The 25,459-nt window shown below is 35.1% G+C and overlaps 3 protein-coding genes across 3 annotated transcripts in view; 2 read left to right on the top strand and 1 right to left on the bottom strand.

Annotated features, from left to right (window-relative positions):
• The window catches only part of LOC133182373 (B9 domain-containing protein 2-like), a 613,772-nt gene that overhangs the window by 317,421 nt on the left and 270,892 nt on the right, over positions 1-25,459 (top strand). The gene's annotated exons all lie outside the window — the stretch shown is intronic.
• LOC133182365 (GTPase IMAP family member 4-like) lies at positions 3,343-10,375 on the bottom strand. The gene is made up of 3 exons (XM_061317180.1): positions 10,323-10,375; positions 9,945-9,993; positions 3,343-4,374 (listed from the first exon to the last, which is right to left on the bottom strand). The coding sequence occupies exons 2-3, from the start codon at positions 9,985-9,987 to the stop codon at positions 3,545-3,547; spliced, it is 873 nt and encodes a 290-aa protein (XP_061173164.1). The 5' UTR covers positions 9,988-9,993; positions 10,323-10,375; the 3' UTR covers positions 3,343-3,544.
• Positions 10,328-13,438, top strand: LOC133182367 (uncharacterized). Its single transcript, XM_061317182.1, has 2 exons — positions 10,328-10,553; positions 12,551-13,438. The coding sequence occupies exon 2, from the start codon at positions 12,565-12,567 to the stop codon at positions 13,258-13,260; it is 696 nt and encodes a 231-aa protein (XP_061173166.1). The 5' UTR covers positions 10,328-10,553; positions 12,551-12,564; the 3' UTR covers positions 13,261-13,438.

Raw genomic sequence — 25,459 nt, 5'->3', positions numbered from 1 at the left:
AAACAAGTTGCATGGCAGCAGATGATTTAAAGTGTTGCAGCTAATCTACACATGTAGAATTAATAAGATAATGACAGTTGACTCAAGAAATACATGCAGATTTAAGATGAAAGGTAACTAATTCATGGTATTTAAAAATAAATGCAAACTTTAACATTCCTGACCAATTCTGGCACAACGTTTTGACACAGATGAAATAATATTACAAGTAAAGTCCACCTTACACAGTAAACCATAGTAAAATTTTAGACATCTGACAGGTCCTTACAGAATTTTATGTTTTAGAACAGTTTCACTGGTAAATCCCGGAAAGCTAAAAGTAGTTATTTATGTATCACTTTGTTTCAATTACACTGCACTTGTATATATATTTAACTTTACTTGTATTGCGTTCAATATATGTTGTACATGTATACACTTGATCCACAAGTACCGTACCTAATAATTCACCTGAATTGGATATGGGGTTATATTTTTTTAAAATAGGAAAATATGTAAAATCAAGGTTTTTGACTAGATCTACTTTAAAAATCACTAGCATAAATTTTGTGAGTTCTATAAATGTATTTTTTTTTCGAAGGGTCGTTGTAGAATCTGTTCAGTATTGTCTCTATTTTAACGATATTCTGCAAAAAACGAAAACAATAATCATACCTTTACCTACGTACATTGTTTGTGACGTCACAGTTACGTTGCATCATAGAATCAACGTAATAGAAAACTGTCATGGCACAGTACGTAATTTGAACTGAAAATCTGTGCGGCAGCAAAAGGGTTAACCTTCGCTATAAGTTGCCATACGGAGGCATCAGTGTTTCACAAACACATCTTGTTTTTTGTTGTTTTTTTTTTTTTAAGATATAGTCTCATAACTGCAACGGTGTTTGCAAACAAATTGAGTAACGCGCGTTACTCAAATTGAGTAACATCGCCTTATATTTCAAAATCCCTGGATTATTCTTCGGGTAAGTTACAATTAACGGAAGAGCCGTTGCAACAGCTTCTGTTCAATGTGAGCTTGAATTTTGATGTTCGCTTATGACGTTGCATTTCCACGGCGCCCAACGTTTGTGACGTAGAAATACATGTGGAATGTCAATATGTAGAAATGTCAATGAGTCATGTGGGCTAGATCACACAGATTTTAAGAGTATAAATATCTTGTCCGGTCCATAGTTTGATAAAAATTATTCTCTCTACTGGCATAAATGTTGACGGCTGTCATGACCCTAAGCAAGATGATTTAGATAAAAAAATGTCAAATTTGATCCCTTTCAACTTCATTGTTGGATAGCATTTGTGTTTCAGAAAAAAAAACATCGTAATTCAAAATAATGATTGGGTAGTAAACCCCAAAATGTTTAAAATATATACATTGTACATTCTGTCAATTTTCACAAGAACTTATCACTATCTCTCTTCTTCCAGAGAATTAGAAAAAAGTAACAAAACTAAAACAATTCAAGATTTAATTTATTTTTGTAAAATATGAAGCAGCCTACTAAAACAAAAAGTTATAAAAACAAGTTAAATAACCAAAACAGTTTGCAAAATATATTATAAAATATAAATATTTGTTCAGGAAACCTGATGAGAAAAATAAGTTTAAACAAGAGGGCCATGGGCCACATTGCTCATCTGAGTTACTATGACCATCAGCAGATTTTAACTTATAAATTCCTACGTAAAACTTGGATCAAATATTGTGACCCCAACCTACCCCCCAGGGATCTTGAATTGAACAAATTTGAATTTACACTATCCCAGTATGCTTCCATAAAAATATGACTAATCGTGGCTTTGTTGCTCTTTAGTAGAAGTAAAAAGAAATCCTATATATATAGTCCTATGTAAAACTTTGATCGCCCATTGTGGCCCCATCCTACCCCGAGGGTCATGACTTTAACATTTTCTTTTCTTGAGAGGAAAGTTTTTTAAAAAGTTGTTTTCCTTTACATTCCTGTGTAAAAGTTAGATGGCCCATTGAAGCCCTACTCTACCAATTGGGGTCATGAACACATGAACAGATTTGAACAAACTTGAATGTACACTACTTGTGGATGGTGTCAAATAAATAAAACAAATCATGGTTTTGCTGTTCTTGAGAAGAATTAAGATTCTCTGAAGAATTTTTCCTAAAGATTCCTATGAATTTCAAATATCTATTATGACCCTGTCCTAGCCACGGGGGTCATGATTTGATAAACTTGAATCTACATTATGTAATAAAGCTTTCACATAAGATTAATCTTTTCTATCCCAGTAATTATTGGCAAGAAGATTTTTAAAAGATACAATTAAAATTTCACTAATTCTTGATCCCCCCCCCCCCCCGAAAGAGATCGTGCCCCTTCATTTAAAATTAAATCAACTTTACCCAAGCATGCTTTTTGGCAAGCTGGTTCAAATCGGCCCAGAGGTTCTTGACAAGAAGTCGAAAATGTGAAAAGTTTACAGACGACAGAAGAACGCCGGACCCCCTTTGATCAGAAAAGCTCACTAGAGCCTTCAGCTCAGGTGATCTAAAAAGAAAAAACTTTTATCTTCTATAATTGGGTTACAGTTACTTTAGTTAATCAAAGACTGCTGTTGAAAGTCGTTTGTCTTTTTACTCGCTGAAGCCAGTAACGAAGTGAAAGTTTACATTTGTCGCTTACGTGAGCTTTTAAATGTAATTAAATTGTATTGAAGGGCAGTATTGACGACATATTTTTTAAAATCAAAACTACCAAAGTTGTGGAAATTACTAGTATATACTTAAAGCTCCAATATTTGCCAAATTCTTTCTTTCTGTGGATCTATCTGATAAACTGAATGACTTATTCATATGAGCTGTTTAAACCTCCTACCCAAATTATGAAAAACAGGCTCATTTACAATAGTGAATGGGATTGTTAAAAACTTTTTTTCTCCTCTTTGATACTGTGGGTCTTGCAGACACGGTATTTATATGCTTATACTGATCAAGGAGTCCTCTTAAGTAATGAGCTTTATATTTGCCTATTGCGTTTAACTCTTCTTTTCAAGGCCTGCAGGATTTCGGAATCCCATCAAAGCTGTCCAATCAATAATGTTTTTTTTAAGTAGTAACAGTATTTCAAAAAATAATATAATAAATATTAGCCAGCAGACCATCTTTATAAATAAACATCGGTAAAAGGAACTGTTGCTTGATAATCATAAAACCCATACAGAGATTAGCAATGATAACTAAATAATCTTTGTTTAATAGATGTCTAGGGTATAAAATTCTCTTTATAAATTCTTCAACATTATTTTTTTAAACTTCTCATTCTACTTGTCATTACAGAAACAAACAGAAAATATAACATCTTCAAAGAATAACTTTTATAGACTTTGTCTTTTTTAGAAATGCTCAATATATCCTTCTTTACGGAAACTAACAGAAACACAGAGCAGCTTGAATCTACTTCTTCAGTTACTGTTTGTCAGTGTCTTATCAACATTATAATGTTACTTACATTATCCACGCTTAAATTCAATAAGCTCTTAAAGAAAGAAACAATTTTATAAATCACATAATTTATGAAATAATACAACAGTCATCTATAGCTTTTAATTCCCCATCCCGCGGAGACAAGCCCTCAGCCGCCCTATTTCTCACTATTTCCATTGCTTCACCTTCTGGTATTTCTGGATTTTCTTTCATGTAATCTTTTTTATCTTTTTCAAGAATTTTGGTTGCTTTGTCATAGTACTTATGTGTGTAATGTTCTTTTCCCCGTCTAGAATTTTCCTTGATTAGATTTGTAAGCATATCGTCAAACTTTAGAACACATTCAGAAGGTATTTTCTTTTTGCTGTCTCCAAATATGACATGTCTACCACTGCATTTTACGTTCAATTCAACAACTTCTTTGGCTTCTGACATCATTTCCGTTAGCTGACTTTCGTCATTTTCTAGCTTTGAAATAACAAGGATCATATACTTAAATGCACTTTCTTCTAATAATTTATCCAGAAGTTCCAGCATTTTCATATCTTCCGCTGTTATCCGCTCCGCTGCGGACAAAACCAAAACAATGGCGTGGAATCCTGGAGACGTGCAAAACAAACATCGTCTGATATCTGATTCTACATCTATTCCCGCATCTTTGGGTGAACTCATTCCTGGTGTATCATATATTCGATACAGAAAGCCATTTCTGATCCCTACACCATATTCACACCTCCTTGTGACAGATGACCAACATCTTTTACTGACAAAATGCTGTTTTCCTAATAATCCGTTTCCGGTATGACTTTTACCTGCTCCTATTTTTCCAATAAGAATGACTCGTCTTTCTTCCGGTCCAAGCTTACTGTTCTTTCCTCTATCTTGAGAAAATACTGCCACTTGTGCTGCAGACCTCTCTAGAATACAGACGGAATTATTTTAAAAAAAATACTTTCCTGATTACTTCCTTACTTTAATATTTTCCCTGACAAATCTGAGTAAATCAAAACAACTAAAATCAAGTCAACATCATCTTATACTATGAGTTTTTATTCGTATTGGAAAAGAAATTGGTTTACTTGCAATTGCTGATACTTTTTAGCTCACCTGAGCCAAAGGCTCAAGTGACCTGAGCCAAAGGCTCAAGTGAGCTTTTCTGATCAAAGAGTGTACGGCGTCTGTCGTCTGTAGTAGTCCGTAAACTTTCCACATTTTCGACCTCTCAAGAACCACTGGGCCAATTTTAACCAAACTTGCCACAAAGCATCCTTGGGTGAAGGGGATTAGAGTTTGTTCATGGGAAGTGCCACGCTCTCTTTCAAGGGGAGATAATTAAGAATTCCTGAAAATTTGGTGGCATCATTTAAAAATTTTCTTCTCAAGAACCAGTGGTCAAGAAATGGTGAAACTTATGTGAAAGCTTCATTACATACTCGAGATTCAAGTTTGTTCATATCCTGGCCCCCGGGGATAGGACATGGCCGCAAGAGGGGGTCGAAGTTTTACATAGGAATATATAGGAAATGTCTTTGAAAATCCTCTTCTCTAGAACAGCAAAGCCATGTTTAGTCATATTAAAATAGAAGTAACCTCAGGTAGTGTAGATTCAAGTTTGTTCCAATCATGATCCTTGGGGGTAGGGCAGGGCCACAACAGGGGGTTAAAGTTTTACATAGTTTTATATATGTGTAATGGTTAAGGGGAATTTGAGTAAAGCGCATTGAAGACCTCATATAATGCAATGACCTGACAACCCTTTCAGTGGACTAGCCAAACTAAAGGGTATATAAGGCAAAGCTTTGGGAAAGTCAGGCTAAAAGCTAGCAGAAGAAATTAAATGCTGAATCAGCAGTAAAGAAGTTAAGGTATTCCATCCCTAATAGCAACAGATTCAATGAAATTGAATACATAACAGATGTGAAGGTGTTTAATACTCAGTACATGTATATATTTAGACATAATTCCCATTTATTATTATCAGCATGTAAGGATGGGATGTGTCCTAATTTATGACCTTGAATTTTAATAAGGGTTATCTCCCTCTGTTTCTAATCAATAAAAAAAGCAATTTTAAAAAACTTATCTGGTATAAAAAAAAATCGTTTTCAATTGTCATTCTATTTCTATTGTTTTAATGCATCTTTCCACCACAGTATTCATTGATATTATTATATTATTATTTGAATTATCATTAAAAAAATCACTTGTCCTCATCGACTTCAATGCAATCTTTGTTAATTATTTCTCTTGGTAAATCCTTTTCTACTGTGAAATGTTTGTACATAGGAAATATCTTTAAAATCTTCTTCTCAATAACAACTAAGCCATTATTAGTCATATTAGTCATACAGAAGCAACCTTAGGTATTGTAGAATCAAGTTTGTTCAAATCAAAATCTTATGCTCAAGAACAGCAAAGCCATCATTAGTCATATTATTATAGAAGCATCCTCAGGTGGTGTAGATTCTAATTTGTTCAAATTAAGGGTGTGTATGATGGGGCTATAATGAGAGATCAGAGTTTTACATAGGAAAACATAGGATTGATTGATTGTATGTTGTTTTACGTCCTGTTCGAGAATTTTTCACTCATAGAGACTTCACCATATACCGGTGAAGGGCTTCAAATTTAGACCTTTACTCGGCACTCTGACAGGGTCATTGAGCAGTGAGGACCTACGCCTGCTGTGACGTGGGGCCTCGGTTATTAAGGTCTCATCCGAAGGACCCGCAACTTTCACTTCAAAGTGTCGAGCGCTTGATGAAGGAACAGTTGCTACCTATTTTTTGTCGACTTAGGTCAGTCACGGCCGGGGCTCGAACCCACGACCTTCCCTCTGAAGAGCTCTACAGAATGAGCTACCGTGACGGTGGAATACATAGGAAAAAAATCTTTAAAATTCTTCTGTTTAAGAACAGCAAAGCCATGATTAGTAATATTGATATAGAAGCATCCTGAGGTAGTGTAAATTAAAGTTTCTCCCTCCTCCCCCGTTCAATACTGAACTGATTTCTACTTCTTCCTAGCCGATGAGCTCAGGTAAGCGATGTGGCCCATGGGCCTCTTGTGTATTGTAATCCAGTCATTTGTGGTCTGATTCTTATAAAAGAATACTCCGTTTTCACTGTTAATTGTTGAAACCTAGTTTTTATGAATATAGCGAGGTGAGACTAGTTCTTGATTTTTAGAACACTAAACTTTAGAGCAGAAGGTTCATTGTAACATAAAACTCAAAGATCTTTTTTTTTTCTTTTTTTTTTTAAATTGAACAATGCTGTATTTAAAAAAAGGTGTAAGAACTACTATTTTCTATGATTTATGGCAAAAATGAAAAACGATTTATTACTATTAAAAATAAAATGTACTTTCTTTTATTACATTTTTAACAGTGAAATACTGTGATTTATTTATTGAATAAAAATGATATTCTCTCAGTGTGAAAGGATACTAAAGTGATACTCTCTCACAGTGTGAAAGAATATCAATGTAAGTAAAAAAATAATTTTTGGCCTATCATAAGATAGAGTAAATAAACCATCTTGATAGAGACTAAAACTGCCAATTTCTTCCCAAATATGTTGCTAAATCCATATTATATAATGTTTTCAATCACACAACTGCTAAGCTATGGCGTCTCAACTGCTCAACTATGATGTCACAGACTATGACACTGTGTTAAGAAAAGACAGAGGCCAAGAGAAAATCAAAGAAAATGTAATAAACAGAAAATTCAATGTTTTGTAGTTGGATATGGCATTTATTTCACTTGGGACACAGGATTTTTTGATATTTGAGAATCAAAAAATCCTGTCCCACTCGTGAAATAAATGCCATATCCCACTACAAAACATTGAATATCCTCTATATATCACTTAAAAGGTGTAAAAGTCATTTCTAAGCTTATTTTCTCAAACATTTTATCACTTGACATCATTTACACATGTAACAAATACGACATTTTATGTAAGGAGCATTGCATGAAATATATTTGATGCAAGCATTAAATTTGGACTTCAACTTTTTGCACTGACAATATGAATACCTAGGAGCAAGACAGGCTCCCTGAAAAAAAAGTGTAAGAATAACATTGTACATTGTAAGAAAGTCAGCGCAAAATTAAATCTTCCAAATGACATATTTTATGCACAATAGTGTGCTGTTAAATATACATTTTGTATTTTTCAAAAATGATATTATCTCTCTTGGTTCTTCTTTCAGAAGTGATGCTTTAGTAAATGTTGATGAAGATTGATAAAAAATAACAAAAATAGGGGAAAATTCCTCTTAGGGAAAATTTTTGTAATTCAAAGTCAATACTGGTTTCGAACATAGAATCACATATTTAATTGATTTGTTTTTTTATTTCCAATGAAATTCAACTGTTTTGTTTTTGTTGATTATATCCAGTGAGAGTGGCCTTTCTGTATAATATCCTTAACATAGGATAGCACTATGAAGAAGAATAGTAATCCATGATGTAACTCGAATTTCCTGTTGGTTAATATGGTAGGTCTGTATTCCTATGTCAGAAGTGTTTGGAACTTTTTTTATTATTGATAGTATGAATCCCAAATACCACCTGCATACTATAGGTAATAATTCGAATTTTAGTTGGACATACTAGTCCAAAATCAACTCCTCGATAACTAATCAGGAAAATAAGGTCACATCTGAATTAAAATCACGATTAAAAGTATGCATCCTTATTGTCAACATCCATGTACGTTTGTTCAATACAGGAATTATGCATAGCTTCTTCGATATAAATCTGGGTACATACCTCTATTTTCAGAATCAGTAGGGAAGAACGTATTTGAAAGTTCCTGAACTTGCAATTAGTAGAGTACTAAAACAAAACAGTTCCTGAACTTGCAATCAGTATAGAAAACAAGCATTCTGAGAGTATTGCTAATTCCTACCGGCAAGTGTAATCTGGTTCCCGTTAAGAATTGAAAATGCCATAATTCCGTCAAAAATGAATGAAGCGGAACGAAATGCAAACTTGATCTATAACTAATCAAGGTAAAGCCACATACCAAAAATCAGCTCAATATCTACAAGCGTTTAGAAGAAAATTGCGGAAAACACGTAAATATTGAAAAGGCCATAATTCCGTCAAAAATCAATGAAGTGGAACGAAATGCAAACTTGATCTGTAACTCATCAAGATACACTCACATACCAAAAATCAGCTCAATATCTGCAAGCGTTTAGGAAAAAAAAGTGCGGAAAACCAAGTGGGACAGACTGACAGACAGACAGAGGGACAGACAGACGGACGGACGGACGGACAGACTCAGAGGAAACCTATAGTCCCCTCCGGTTTCACCGGTAGGGGACTAATAAGTACATCATCTGAGCTAAAGATATATACAGTATATGAAAGAAGAGAAAAGCTATTTTCAGTTTTTTAATGTCTTTGAAAAGAAAGAAATGGCATTGTTTGACGTGTGCATAACCTTGAAATTTCCCACTTTTACTTTCATTTTCAGATCATGTGCATTTTGCCGAATAACGAATCTGACATGCCAACTCGAGGTTTTATAAAGTTTTAGGAGAGAGAATTTGAAAAGCTTTCATTTGAGGGGTGCCCCATCCTCCAATATAAAATTAGAGGGCAAGCTGTTTGAGAAAACGTTAACATTGTCGCCTGTTGGAAACGTATTAGTGGACTGTACTCATCTGCTAAAAAAATTTAACCTGATCAGCCATCAAGAAATCTAGGTCATTTGCAGCATGCAAAACCTTATTTGATAAGAAAATACTAAAATATATAACGGTTGATGTGAAAATTCGAAAAGAACCACGCCCATTGCAATTCCCCAAAAGACCTTGGAAAGAAATCAAAATTCCGAACCTTATTGCAAATTTACAGGATCAGGCCACTTTTTTAGCTTACTCTTAAAATATAGAAGTTATGACAACAAGCATTCTGAGAGTATTGCATTAGCAATACTAGTCCCCTAACGGCAAGTGTAATCTGGTTCCCGTTAAAAATTGAAAATGCCATAATTCCGTCAAAAAACAATGAAGTGGAATGAAATGCAAACTTGATCTATAACTCATCAAGGCAGAGTCACATACCAAATATCAGCTCAATATCTGCAAAAGTTTAGAAAAAATTGCGGAAAACCCTGAAAAATTGAAAAGGTCCTAATTCCATCAAAAATCATTGAAGCGGAACGAAATGCAAACTTGATCTGTAACTATCAAGATACACTGACATACCAAAAATCAGCTCAATATCTGCAAGCGTTTAGAAAAAAAGTGCGGAAAACCAAGTGGGACAGACTGACAGACAGACAGAGGGACAGCTAGACGGACAGCTAGACAGACAGACAGCAAGACGGACGGACAGACACAGAGGAAACCTATAGTCCCCTCCGGTTTCACCGTAGGGGACTAATAAAGTATGACGGACTGGGTATCAATAATATTAATATGAAATTGTAGAATGTATTTATCTACTGTTTTAAGGAACACCAACCTGATGCTCTGAAAGATTCATCCTTTTCTTTAGAGGTGGCCATCTTAATCTAAGAAAATTGAAGTTAAGAAACATAGATTTTGAAATCTTTGCTTTCTTTCAAACTGAAAGAGCAGAAAGGAAATTGATACTATTGCTCAAACAGTAAATATTAGCAAATTAGAACAAAGCATCGAACTGTGACGAAAATATATAATGTTTGTTTGGTGCATGAACATGAAAGTGCGCGTAGTGTGATAAACGAGTTTTCTGCTTCACATGACACATGTCCCTTCCAGGCATGCACCAAAAGAACTGATGCACATAATATTTAATAAGTTTGATTATTTTTCTATTAAAAAGCCTTTTACTTTCTTAGATCAAATAGAGTGTACTTACACAAGAACAGTGCTTTCTGTGTCTGAACCTTTTGGAGGTCACCACTTAGTAGCACTGTAAAGATTACAGACAGATTCCTCCGCGGCTGACTCATAATTGACTGCAGACAAGCCATATGTGAGGAGTTCTTTACCATAGTGAAAACAGTAAAACTATTGAGGTCACACTGGTTGTAGAAATGTTACAGTTCCTCCCAAAGATGGATTTTTATCGCTGAACAAAACACTATCGGTATGTAGTTGACATTTTTCCATTTTGCACAAATAAAGCGATTGTAGGCGTTGTCCTTAAAAGATGTTACAACGTTATACTGAGTTTGATGGCGACATCAATGCTATTTGTTGCCATTTCATCCCGTTAGCTCCAATATATTATATTCTTGTTAATGAAGATGGAGAATAAGGTACCATTGAGTTATTTTCATATTTCATCTATATATACATTGCAGACTATTGATTCAAAAATATTGTTTTCTTGTTTTATATACTATCATAATTCTGGGTTATTTTGGACGTAATAGTCACAATTTGTTGAGGTGTAAAATCCTGTCAGCTTATGTTTGAGGAATTGTAATGGCCCTTGGCAAGGTCATTTGAACAGAGTAAAGGACACATTTGTAATATTTAAAAAAAAAAAATGATGTGCTCGGAGGCATTCAAAACACTTTTTGAATGATGATTGGACTTTAGGCCTCAGATATTTAATATACTAATGCAAAATTACTTGACAATTTTCATATAATGAAACATTTAATTGGTATTAATAATAAAGTGCATCAAGTCCTGAGCGTCCCTGTCAATGTATACGCACACAACAATTTTTATACGACACAGTTTTCAAAATATGGTTTCTTCTTTTCGGCCGATTTAATATCTTCAATAGCTTTATAACATTAATGTTCGTACTCTCATATAAGGCGATTAGTTTTTATCATATGTCAAGGTCATCTCTGATACATGTATTACTCTACAGTAATTTCTCTGAATCATTACTTTGTGCAAACATGTTAAAATGCCCTTTCCCACATGCCTATAACTGAGTAACTCCTCCATAATTGCGGGTAAATTTCTTTTTCTAACTCTTTCTTTCTGCGTAGAAAACTGAAAACTTCAAACCAAATCAAAATCGAAATGTTCTACACCATTTTGTGCCTTGATTATGATATGACAATAGCCTCATCTCGCTTTTAAAATCGGGCATATCGAGGGTCAATTGGATGTAGAGTCGAAAAAGAAAGAGAGATTGAGGATTTTGGTGGACTATAGGTCCAGGTTAGCGTTCGAGTGGACAGCAGTGCTAATCACAATCCAGTTTTCGTTGGAAATGTACACTGAGTATATTGGCCATAGCAATTTTTTTTTTTGGCCAGGAAAATGAAATGTTTCAGAAACATACATATATAAGCCCCCATGTGGCAATGTCATTAAGGGTCAACTTAGTTTAGAATGTCTGTAATAATAGTGAAAAAATGGTTGGCCCAATAGTCAGGGAAAAAAATTACTTGAATTTTGATCTCTATCAGATCTCGATATCATTAGGCGTATTTTACTTCTTCAAGGGTACAAGTGTATCAAGTTTGATGTCTCCCAACCAAAGCGGTCAATATCTTCCCACGTCCAGTTTGACCTTTACCTTTGATCTTTTAGCCTAAAAATCAACAAGGGTCATTGACTCCTTAGGCGGAATCAAAGTCTGGTATCTGTCAAAGCGGCCAATATCTTTTTAAGTTCAGTTTCATATGTATCCTTTGACCTTTGACCTTATGACCTAAAAATCAATAAGCATTATGCACTTCCTACGGAGAATTGATGGACCAGTTTAATGTCAGTCAAGCAAAGGGTTTTCAAGAGACTGAGCAAACAATATCTTTCTTCCTCTTAAGTAGTTTTACGTTAACCTTTGGCCTTGTGAACTCGAAATCAATAGGAATCATTTACTTCTTAGAATGAACCAATGTACCAATTTTGATGTCTGTCAAGCAAAGCTAGGGTTCTCAAGAGACTTGGTGACCGACAGGTGCAAAGTAATATACCCCTTTTTTTAAGGTCTATGTAGCTGACTTACATCTAGTTTAATTCATGATCATACTAGACCAATTTCAGGAAGAAATAAATGTATCTAGACCATTTAACAAACAACAGAGGTGCTTAAAAGCTCCAGTGCCCGAATCACTGAAAAAATTCTGATCAACCCTTCATAACTTACTAGTATGCTTTTAATTTTTACAGATTCAGATCTAGAGATGGAGATGGCGGAATTAAATCACAAGCCACAACCGGAAGTCAAGGTCTCACGAGTTCTTGTCGTCGGAGGCATAGGGCATGGGAAAAGCTCCTTCATTAACAGTATGTTGGGAGAGGACAAGTGTACTGTGGGAAATACTTGGGGAGTTGACAAGACAATAACCAAAGAAGTACAAGAATATGATTGTAAACGAAAAGATGACGTAATAACCTTCATAGACACGCCGTCATTAAGTACACTAACGTCAAATAGTAAATTCAAGGACCTTTTCAAAACTGGATTTCATGCTGTTGTTATTGTCTTTTCAATAAAATCAGTCACACAACCTCGAACGTCTGTGTTAGAACAAGTAAAGACCTTGTTTGGAGGCGAAATATTTCGGTATGCTCTTGTTGTTTTAACGTTTGGAGACTATTTGGGAGATTCAACAGTTGAAGAATTCTCAAATGCTAATAGTGAATTAAAAGATTTCTTGGAAAAAATGGGTGACAAGCCTGTTGTAATAAGTAACATACTTGAAAAGGACAGTGCAGAAGCTAATGACCAGAAAACGCGGTTTTTTGTTTACTTGGAATCTGTACTTAGAAGAAATGAAGACACACTGAGAGAGAACGGATTTTGTTCGCGTTTATGTTCGTGTTGCAGAAGGTGTTGTTCTTGGTGTGCAAAACTCATTTACGACATGGACGGCTAAATTCAACCAAAAACTAATACATGTATATAAAAAAAAACAAATACAGATCCAGTTGGTAACTCCAAAATCGCAACAACAAAAAATCTGTCTTGATATCTCGTGTCATCTTCAAAACAGGAACTTTGAAATAATTTTTTTTTTTATATAAAATATTATTTAAAATAAAAATGCCTGTAAATTTATGATTTTTTCCTCTTTAAAATACTATAGTACTACAATATCAAAATATTTGCCATTTAGGCATTTTTATAAAGTACTTTTAGAAAATTTAAATATTCTCCAGTATCACGAAAAATACATTCTACATGCATGACGACAAGATGCAATTGAAGTGAACATATGAAGATATAAATCCCTCCCATATCTTTTCAAAAAACTTATTATTTGTATAACAATAATTCAAAGTCTAAAAGGTTATATAAAGAAGTAAGAATGATCTATGTTTCAACTTAGTAATATTCTTTTTAACAACATCGGGTATAAAGGTCTCAAAAAATATGATATTAACAAGACCGTACACGGATATCATAAAAAGGTCATGATATTACAAGGTGGTCGAAATGCGGGTGGGTGATTGGAGCGTTGGGTGCGATCCACTCCTTCAAAAAAAGACTCAAATACACAATCTTTGAAACAAAAAAAAAATCATTACTTGTTGATTAAATATTTGAAAGAATGACTTGAGAATGCACCAGGACCCGACCAAAGGTGCCCACTAGTTAAAAAAAAAAGATATGTTTGTGAATCACTGATGCACCCGTATGGCAGCTTATGGCGAAAGTTAGTTTCTCAAATGCAAACCAAACTCCAGGTTCAAGAGATTAAAAATGTTGGTATTAAAGGAAAGGTTTAGTCAAAAGGAATATACCCGTGAACTATGAGAGCCCTTGTAGCAACCATTCAAAGAGTATGGTCAAAGTTAAGGTTTTAAAAAGTAGGTGAAACTCCAAGGCGAAATTCTTGGTACAAAAAAAAGTTCCTGTCACATTGAAAACACACGTGAAATAAGAAAGCCCTAATACCAACCATTCAAAACATATGGCCAAGATTAAAGTTTTTCAAAAGTAGGTGAAAATTTAAGATCAACGTCACAAGGTTAAAATTGTTTGTACCCTAGGGAAGGTCTTGTCACACGGAATACACATTTGAAATAATAAAGCCCTAATACCAACCATTAAAAACATATGGCCAAGGTTAGAGTTTTTCAAAAGTAGATGAAAATCCGAGGAAAAGGTCAAAATTGTTTGTACAAAAGGGCCCTAGTCATAAGGAATACATGTTAAGTATGAAAGCTCTAGCACCAACCATTTATACGTATATGCAAGGTTTAAGTTTTTCAAAAGGAAACTCCAAGGTCAAGGGCAAAATTGTTGGTATCCAAGGGAAGGTTTTCTTGGTAACAAAAAAAAAAATCTTGTCACTAGGAATACACATTTGAAATAAGAAAGCTCTAATACCAACCATTCAAAACATATGGCCAAGGTTTAAGATTTTTAAAAGTAGGTCAAACTCAAAGGTCAAGGTTAAAAAGTCAAAATTGTTGGTGTCCAAAGGAATATCTTGTCAAAAGAAATACTCCTTTGAAATATGAAAGTCTAAGCTAAAACCATTCAAAACGTATGGCCAATGTTAAAAGGTTTCAAAAAGTAGGTCAAACTCCAAATCTAGGTCAAAAATATTTATACCAAAGGAAAGGTCTTTCCACAAGGAATGTACATGTGAAGTATGAACGCCTTAACACCAAACGTTCGGAAGTTATGGCAAAGGTTAAAGTTTGGAAAAATTTAGCAAAGTTGGGTGAAACTCAAAGGTCAACGTCAAGAGGTCAAACATATTGGTACCCAAAGAAAGGCCTGTCACAAGGAATACAAAAGTCAAGTGTGAAAGCCCTAGCTTCAACTGATCAAAAGTTATGGGCAAGATTAAAGTTTCTGCGGTGAAACAGACAGAGACACAGACGGACAGAGCAAAACATATATGCTCCCGAATCTTACTAAGAGACGGGGACACTCTTAGACCTAACTCCGCACCCCATTTTCAGAAACCTAACCTGTATTAACAAAATCGTACTCAAAGGTCACGAAAGTGTCATGATATTAATAACAATCTCGTATACACACATAGAAAAAAGTCATGATATTTACAAAACTCACAAAAAAGTTTTGATATCAACAAGCTCGTACTACTCAGAGGTCACAAAAGGTTATGATATCAACAAGCTCGTGCATTGAAATTACAAAAAAGTAAATATATAAAAAAAAATATCATACACAGAGGTCACAAAAATAATATCATCAAGATCTTACATAGATTTATAAAAATAAGAGACCTATGTGCCACAACGCTCACCTGAGCAACTATGGAATTTCTTGTTCTTCACCAGCAGATTCTTTTTTCTTATAATAATATACATTTGTATTCCTATGTAAAACGTTGATTGCCCTTTGTGACTCCATCCTACCCCCGGGGGTCATGATTTGAACAAAATTGAGTCTACCCAACCTGAGGATGCTTCCACATAAATATGATTGATCATGGCTTTGCTGTTCTTGAGAAGATTTTTTAAACAGATTTATCCTATTTATTCCTTTATAAAACAGTATACTGATTGCCCGTTGTAGGCTCACTCTACCCCCAGGGGTCATGATTTCAACAAACTTGAATCTACACTTCACAACGAGCTTCCATATAAATAGGATTAATCATGGCTTTGATGTTCTAGAGAAAATGATTTTTCATATAAATACCCATGTAAAACTTTGATCCCCCATAGTAGCCCCACCCTATCCTAGGGGGTCATGATTTGAACAAACTTGAATCTACTCTACCTGAAGATGCTTCCATATAAATATGATTAAACCCTCACTTTCTAAAGAAAGTTTGGGTATATTGTTGTTATCCTGGTCCGTCCATCCGTCCGTCTGTCACACTTTCTTCTTCCTCAAACTACTCATACATTTTAAGCAGTTACTAACTCATCTTTAGGAATATAATTGGCGGTGTCCTTAACGTGTGCAGAAAGACTGAAATTTTCAGTTTTAGGTCACCTGCGACGAGTGTTAACATTTTAATATTTTCAGCTTCTTCTCTGAAACTGCCGAACCAATGTCAGCCAATTTTAGCATATGGCATCTATGTAATAAGCATTAAATCTTCCACCAAAATTGTGAAATTCATGGCCCAGGGTAAGGGGTTCGGGTGCTAGGGCGGGGCTCTATTCATCATCTAGTGAAAATGCATTTTAATTATTTAAAATTCTTCTTCTCTCCCCTTGTACATAAAACAGATAAATTAGTTGCATGGTTATGATGATCAATGGTGCTTCCAACAAAATTGTGAAATTTGTGGCCCCAGGGTGAGGGGTTCTGCGGGAGGGGAGGGGAGCTCTATTGACTATTTAGTGAAATTGCATTAATGCTTTGAAAATGTTCTTCTTTCCTCCTCGGTATTTAGCAGATACACCAAGTATAAAGTTATGATGAGCAATGGCGCCTCTTTCAAAATTGTAAATGACTTGGCCTGGGTCAGGGGTTCTGATGTTAGGGCGGGGTTTTATTGATCATATAGTGAAAATGCATAAATTCTCTAAAAATTCTTCTCCCCCCCCCCCCCGTATATAAAGCAGATAACTAGGTGCATGGTTATGATGATCAAGAGTGCCTCTTCCAAAATTGTGAAATTTGTGTCCCTAGGATGAGGGGTTCCGGGAGGGGGGCTCTATTGATTATATAGTGAAAGTGCATTTCTTTGAAAATCATTGTCTCTGCTCTTTGGTATTTAGCAGATAAACCAAGGATATCGTTATGATGAGCAAGGGCGCCTCTTCCAAAATTGTGAATATCTTGGCCCTTGGGTCAGGGGTTCTGGTGTTAAGGCGGAGCTCATTGATAATATCGTGAAATTGCATTAATTCTTTGAAAATCTTCTCTGCCCCTAGGTATTTAGCAGATAAACCAAGTTTACAGTTATGTTGAGCAAGGGCAGCTCTTCCAAAATTGTGAATATCTTTGCCCCTTGGTTTAGGGATTCTGGTATTAGGGCAGGGCTCTATTGATTATAAAGTGAAATTGAGTTGGGTTTTTTTTTGTTGTTGAAAATCTTGGTATTTAGCAGATAAAGTGCATGGTTATGATGATCAAGGATGCCTCTTTCAAAATTGAAATACTCATGTCGGGAGAGGGGGGCTATTTAACATATTTGAAAAGTTTACAATGGGGAAGGGGGACTTGAATTTTAAACTATCTGAGGTATGCTTCCATATCAATATAACAAATGGCTTTGCTGTTCTTGTGCAGAAGATTTCTAAAGATTTTTTCCCTATATTCCTTTGTAAAAATTCGTTCCCCCATTGTGGCCTCTCCCAACCCCCCAACCCCGGGGGGTAATCATTTGAATAAACTTGAATCTACACTTCCTGAGGATGCTTCCATATAAATATGACCAATCATGACTTTTCTGTTCTTGAGAAGAGTATTTTTGCCTATATATTCCTATGCAGAACTTTGATCCCCCATTATGGCCCCAACCTAACCCTAACCCGGGAGGATCATTTGAACAAACTTAAATCTTCACTACCTGAGGATGCTTTTTTTTTTACTATATATAAGTTTTTTCCCTAGACATTCCTATGTAAAACTTTTATCCCCCATTGTGGTCGCACCCTACCCCCGGGGGTCATGATTTGAACAAACTTGAATCTACATACCTGGGAATGCTTCAATATCAATATTACTTAACATGGCTTTGTTGTTCTTGGGAAAAGGATTTTTAAAGATTTTTTCTATATATTCCTATGTAAAACTTTCATCCCCCATTGTGGCCCCACCCTACCCCAGGGGTCATCATTTGAACAAACTTTAATCTACACTACCTGAGAATGCTTCCATATCAATATGACTAAAGTAGGCTTTGCTGTTCTTGAGAGGAAGAAATTTTTCTCCTTTTATACTTTGTTCCCCCATTGTGGCCCCACCCTACCTCTGGCGGCCATGATGTGAACAAACTTGAATCTACATTACCTGAGGATGCTTCCATATCAATATGACTAATCACGGCTTTGCTGTTCTTGAGAAGATTTTACAAGTTTTTTTTCCTTATATATTCCTATGTAAAACTTTGATCCTCCATTGTGGCACCACCCTACCCCCAGGGATCATCATGAAACTTGAATCTACACTATGTAAAGATGGTTTCCTAAAAGTTTCAATTTTTTTGGTCCAGTGGTTCAAGAGAAGAAGATTTTTAAAACATGCTACCAAATATTCACTATTTCTGAATTATCTCCCCTTGAATGAGGGCCTGGCCTTTCATTTGAACAAATTTGAATCCCCTTCACAAAGGATACTTTGTGACAAGTTTGGTTGAAAGTGTCCCAGTGGTTCTTGAGAAGAAGGCGAAAATGTGAAAAGTTTACAGGCGGACAGACAGGCAGACAGACGTACAACAGACAAAATGTGACCAGAAAAGCTCACTTGAGCTTTCAGCTCAGGTGAACTAAAAACTGATTGCATGGTTATGACGAGCAAGGAAATCTTTTCAAAAATTTTGAAATTCATAACCTCGGGGTCAGGGAATTTGGTGTTTGTGTGTGGCTCTTGAATATATATAAAGTAGAAATGCATTACTTTTTCGGAAAATCTTCTTCTCTGCCCATTGTTCTTAAGGAAACATACTAAGTGAATGGTTATGAGAGCAAGAGTGCCTCTTCCAAAATTGCAAATATCTTGGCCCCTGAGTCAAGGGCTTTGGTATTAGGGTGGAGCTATATTGAATCTACAGTGAAAATGGATTATTTCCTTGAAAATCTTCTTCTCTGCCCCTGGGCATCTAGGAGGCAAATAATAGAGTATATAAAGTTCTAATAACCAAGGGTATTTTTACCAGATTTTGAAATTCTGTACCGTTTGGTCAATTTATTAATGTCTACTGAAAGAAGTTATTCCCCTTTGCTATTCATCTATAATAGTTAATCACTGTTAATAATGTAATTTAAAAGGTTAATTGAATAACAGAATTATACAAGAAATTTTATAATATTTAATACAAAAGTGTTTTCATAGTTTTTAATGGTCAGGTAAACTTTTCAATAATAAATAAATGAAAATAGACAAAAATGCTGTATCTTGTACAATGAATAATCTTCAAAAACTAAGAGAGGCCAATGTGAGGGGGATGAAATGTGTTAACTAATAGTGCTCTAGAACTGTTGATTTGTTTAGTCCCCATGTGGATAGAGAGAAATGGAGGAAAGTACAGGCAAATAAAATAAACTGTAGGATGTGTTATTGAGTACTAAATTAATATTTTGGTATCCTTGATAATCCTATTTCTCTTGATTTTGGGAAACATAGCTTTATTTATCAGCTTATTTTGTTTAAATCTATGAATCTTTACATAATACTCATGTGACCGTTAAGGCCCTTGGGCCTCTTGTTACCCTAGGGGCCAAATGGGAAGGCAGGGGTTTGTTTGTTGTTGTTTTTTTTTTTTTTTTAATACAAAAACCTGTTTCCCCGAACTTCCCTTACATTTTGCAGTAACTAATTCATCTTTTGAAATACGATTGGTGGTGTCTTGTAGATATACAATACGGTTCCGGAATTTAGGGTTTCAACCCGGGGGGGGGGGGGGCAAAAAGTCGTTTTTTTTCTTCATAAAACCAGATTCTATATTACCTGAGGATGCTTCCATATTTCTTTGATTAAACATTATACTTCTTGATTTAAATGAATATTTTTTTCTGAAACTTAACATTATAGCAAAATGTGCCTTTTATGATAAACTTCTCATGAGATGCTTTATTAAAATCAAATCAACCATCTCTATATACATTTTCATGGAATATCTCTGGTCTTTATTTCCGCCAGCTTTTTTTTTCGTTTTTGCATCCCGTTAAACAACATTTTTTCGAACTTTAAGAATTCATGCACCGCAACTAGGAAAACAACACGTGGTTAGTTTGAATGTTATAATTACATTTTAAAGTCAATTATTATTTAATTTCATATTTCAACATCGACAACATGCCGAAAATATTGATTTAGCCGCTTTTGTTTACACATGTTCATTTTCTGTGACACTGGGGGAGGGGGCTGGTCCCAGGAATATGATTTGAACACACCTGAATTTACACTTCCAAAGGATGCTTCAGAATAAATATGACTTATAATGGCTTCGCTGATCTAATTGACAAGAAGATTTTTAATGTTATTTCCTATATATTTCTTTATGTAATTTCGATCCCTTGTTGTGGCCCCTCTTTACTCCTCGGGGCTCATGATTTGAAGAAGTTTGAATCTACATTACCTGATGACTACTGTGGAATCATTTGAATTCGTGGGGGTCAATGTTCGTGGGAAAGCAAAATTTTACTTGTTCGTGGAAACATAATTTTGTGGGTTACTCGTTTATAAGTTAGAGGTCCGTCGGGATATAAGTTCGTGGGTAAGGTTGACCCACGATCCACAAGCATGATGATTCCCCAGCAATCATTGCTTTGCTGTTCTTGAGAAGATTTTTAAAGATTTTTCCTATGTATTCCTTCGTAAAAACTTGATCTCCCATTGTGGTCCCTCCCTATCCCTGGGGGTCATGGTTTGAACAACCTTGAATCTACACTACCTGAAGATGCTTCCATATAAATATGACCAATCACGGTTTTGCTGTTCTTGAGAGGAAGATTTTTGAAGATTTTTTCATTGCACTCCTATGTAAAAAGTTGATTGTCCATTGTGGCCCCTCCCTACCTCTGGGGGTCATGATTTGAACAAATTTGAGTCTAAACTACCTGAGGATGCTCAAACATAAATATGATGGATCATGGCTTTGCTGTTCTTGATATGAAGATTTTAAAAGATTTTCCTATGTATTCCAATGTAAAGGATTGATCGCACATTATGACCGTTCCCTACCCCCCGAGGGTCTTGACTTGAATAACAAAATTAATTCTAAACTATTCAAGATGCTTCCTTATAAATATGACCAATCATGGCTTTGTTGGTCTTGAGAGGAAGATTTTAAAAGATTTTTCCTATTCATTCCTTCGTAAAGCTTTGATCGCCCATTGTGGCTCCACCCTATCACCGGAGATCATGATTTGAACAAACTTGAATCTATACTACATGTACCTAAGGATGCTCTCACATAAGTTTCATATTCATATTTTCTGGCCCATTGATTCTTGAGAAGATTTTTAAAAATGTCATTAACTTTTCACCAACTCGTAATTATTACCCCTTGAAAGACGATTTGGCTCTTCATTTGAATAAACTTTAACCCCTTTTACCCAAGGATAAATTGTGACAAGTTTGGTTGAAATTAGCCCGGTGGTTCTTGAGAAGAAGTCGAAAATGTGAAAAGTTTACAGACAGACGGACGGACAGACAAACGGACGCCGGACAAATGTGATCAGAAAAGCTCACTTGAACCTTCGGCTCAGGTGAGCTAACAAGCACTTATATGGCTTCCATGACGTAGTAGTTCTTATAACTCCTTTTAAAGAGTTCGTATAGTTTGTTTCAATATGCGTGTGTAATACGCATTCTGCATAGTCTAATGAAAAATTACAAGAAAAACAGACTATGAGAACATGTATTTTGTTTTTTATCTGTTATATTTTTATATTAGATTCGGCTCTAAAACACTTACAAGAGGGATAGAGTTCTCACAAAGTTACGATAAATTTTACTCAAGAGTTTTTATGAAAGGAAAAAAAAATCGTAAGTTTTCTCCGACGATGAAAATGAATCGTAAGATTTTTTGTGAGCTGTAAATATTACATTCTATGTCCAGTTACTCGTACCGATTACAGAGCCTTTTGTATAAAATCTTCACAAAAAACAATCTACATCTACTGTCAGAGATGTATAATGTTGCTGCTCAGCAACCTTGGCTAGCGAGGATGACTTTTTAAAAACAATTGGGAGTTCCAGGTCACTGTGACCACTACATTTCTATTTTTTTTTAAATTTCAATTGAGACAATATTGCGGTAATTTTTCAGTCCAAAAGAAAACGGGTTAAGGGTTGTCTCTCTTTTGACATCAACAAAATACATGAATGTACATAGTATCAGTTAATTCGTTAGGGTTGTCTTTCTTAACAACAAGATTGTCTGAAGTTTCATGAGTTTGAGTGTTGGTATAAGATTATGAGCAGTGATAATTCCCACAAGTAGAGCCAACTCGTTCCTTTGAAAACAGAGGTGCATGCGATTATGCAGGTGCCACTGAGGAGTAAGAATACTGTCGACCGATCACATCCACCGTATGCTCCTTGTCATAATCGGGTTTATTTACGAAAGGAAAATCAGTGTGAAAAAAATGGCCTAACAATTTGTACGAAAGACGACTTGACAACAGATTGTATTTGCATACAAGGTCATTGTATCGACCATAGAATTTGCGAAATTTTGTCTTTAAACGAGAATGTTGATATCCTTGAATCACTAACTTATTTGTCAATAACCTGCCTCGTTTAAGAAATTATTCGTACGTAGAACATAATCTTGTGTATCGCATCAACTGGGAGACATAAACTCTGTAGGTATATTGCTATATAAATAAGGGAAGTTGACGATAGAAACGTTGAAGTTATCACGTTTATAACAAAGTTTAGTTGCAGTTTTTCTCGTGTAAAACATTCAAATATGAAACAGATGTGTCAAACTCTGTCTATCCTCTAAAACGCAATAATTGTAATAATGAGCCTTACAAACAAGAACTATGTTGTTAACCTGCTTTGTCAGCTGGGACCAGTACATATTGATCGTGTAATCTATTTAATTCTTTTTTTTACTTCTGAATTATTAAAGACAGAAGGATAGGCGGTGTTCATATTGTCCCTCAACAGCTTAACACTAGATTTCAACATCCATCTTATACTTTTAATCCATATTGTCAAGGTCTTCTTTTTATGATATTTAACCCATCGTCTGGCATAATCTTCGACAGAATTCATAATATTCATGAATTTTGCCGCCAGTTGCAAGATCAGGGTTCCCTAACTTTAGCTCCTTTAAAATAAATGATTAAAGGTCCTCGTTGTTAACTATATTCACGTCACTAGTAATGACGTGTCCAGCAGGAATATAGTTGTAGAGAGAACACGATTACGTAGGAAGATTATGTTTCATATGTACGATATCTAGGCATTGTGAAGTTTTTTTTGTAATTAAAAAATTAAGAAGCAAAAGTAGATGGATATTTTTATGAAATACAAAATGTGGACTTCGACTTAAAATACGGTGGAATACAAGACTGGATCCTTTTTGTGACCAGGAATATTACTAATATTACGGCGTCACTTCTTTCGCTGATATTTAAATTCAAGTTTAAGCAACAGAAGGATTTCTTGAGAATTCTTGTTTTCCGTAAACGTGGCAGCCTAAAAAGACTATAATTGGCAATATCTATAATCACAGAGTCCAGACTGTATTCTGGTGTTGAAGAATCCAAATGCGGTCATAAAACAAACTTTGAATTTTTATAATATGGTACTTGTAAGCTCAAAAGAATCCTGGCCCTGAGCTCGATTAAAGAAAGAGATTCACACTTTCAGTTGTCATCTTTAATAGAGTATGCAATGTAATTTGATATGATTTGGTATTGCCAAGACCTAAAATTACTTTTGATAAACTATAAGTATTCATGATTTTTCATTTTCTTAGTTAATATTTTAGAGAATTATTTGTCAACTTTATTTGATCTTTATTTTTCTTCAGTTTCAACTCAAGCAAATAAAAATTTCTGATTCATTTTAGCTCACCTCAAAGATATCGGGGATATGGCAGGTATAAATGATCTTTGCGGTGCGTTAGCGTCCCAGGTTTATTGTTTGGAGCTGGTCAATTCCTACGTAACTATAGCGTTACCTGACCAAAGCCTGTAGTTATAATAGTACCAGTCATGTTAGGCTTCTGGGACAAAAACCATTCCCAAGTATCTATAATCTCTACCTGGACCACAATTGCAAGGACTACCGGTATGATTTAGGGAAGCACGCCAACAGTTCTATTACAGATGCTGCAAGTAACAGACATTTTCTGGATGTTTGGCCAAATTAAAGGTTTGAAACACTCCCATATTCATTATAATTCTTACATGGAATAATCTTCCTCTGTTCTTGCCTTCGAGTCATCCATTTTTAAATTTTTCTTTATTATTTTGTTGTTGTTGTTTTGTTTTTGTTTTGAATGAGATTTTGTAGGAGAAAAGCCATTTACCAGACGTGTACTAAATTCACATGGAACAGCTTTCGTCGTGAAACAAGTCAATCGTGCATTGCATGAGTGTTCTCACACCTGACATTCGTGGATGGGAACTTTTGTCTTTTATAATATGACTGTTTTATCATTTATTTGTTACTTTTTAGCAAATATATACAAGTCTTTGTTCTTTTTTTATGCCCCGTATCAAAGATTCGGGGTATATAGTTTTTGCCCTGTCCGTCTGTCTGTCTGTTTGTCTATTTGTCCACAAAAACTTTAACCTTGTCCATAACTTTTGATGGGTTGGAGCTATGGCTTTCATACTTCACATGTGTATTCCTTGTAACAAAACCTTTCTTTGGGTACCATCATATTTGACCTTTTGACCTTGTCCTTAGAGTTTTGCAAAATTTTACAAAACTTTAACCATGGCCATACTTTTGAACGGTTGGTGCTAGGGCTTTCATAATTCACATGTGTAATCCATGCGACAAGACCTTTCTTTGCATACCAACAACTTTGACCTTGACCTTGGAGTTTGGCCTACTTTATGAAACCTTTAACCTTGGACAGAACCTTTGAACAGTTGGTGCTAGGGCTTTCATACTTCACATGTGTATTCCTTGTGATAAGACCTTCTTTTGGATACCAACAATTGTAATCCATTGACCTTGACCTTGGAGTTTGGCCTAATTTTGAAAAACGTTAACCTTGGTCATAACTTTTGAACGAATGGTGCTAGGGCTTTCATATTTCATCTGTGTGTTGGGAGAAGGCCTTTCCTTGGGCACCATTTATTTTGACCATTTTACTTGACCTTGATGTTTGACATGCTTTTGAAAAAACTTAAACCTTTTTCATATCTATTCAGTGGTTTCTGTTAGGGCTTTCATATTTCACAGGTATATTCCTCGGGACAAGGCATTACTTTGGGTACCAACATATTTGATTTACCTTTGAGAAAGTTTAACCTTTAATATAAGTTGCCATACGG

Source organism: Saccostrea echinata, unplaced genomic scaffold, assembly GCF_033153115.1.
Source record: "Saccostrea echinata isolate AGI-Se365-2 ecotype Australia unplaced genomic scaffold, CSIRO_AGI_Sech_v1 ptg000009l, whole genome shotgun sequence".
NCBI classification, from domain to species: Eukaryota; Metazoa; Mollusca; class Bivalvia; order Ostreida; family Ostreidae; genus Saccostrea; species Saccostrea echinata.
Note: the sequence above shows the minus strand (reverse complement) of the source record. Positions and strands in the feature narration are given on the sequence as shown.

What these genes read in the sequence shown, in the direction of transcription:
- LOC133182365 (XM_061317180.1), bottom strand. Translation starts at nt 9,987, where the DNA reads ATGGCCACCTCTAAAGAAAAGGATGAATCTTTCAGAGCATCAG. An exon ending in TGAATCTTTCAGAGCATCAG is followed by an intron (nt 4,375 to 9,944) that starts GTTGGTGTTCCT and finishes TCTGTATTCTAG; the next exon opens with AGAGGTCTGCAGCACAAGTG.
- LOC133182367 (XM_061317182.1), top strand. Translation starts at nt 12,565, where the DNA reads ATGGAGATGGCGGAATTAAATCACAAGCCACAACCGGAAGTCAAGGTC.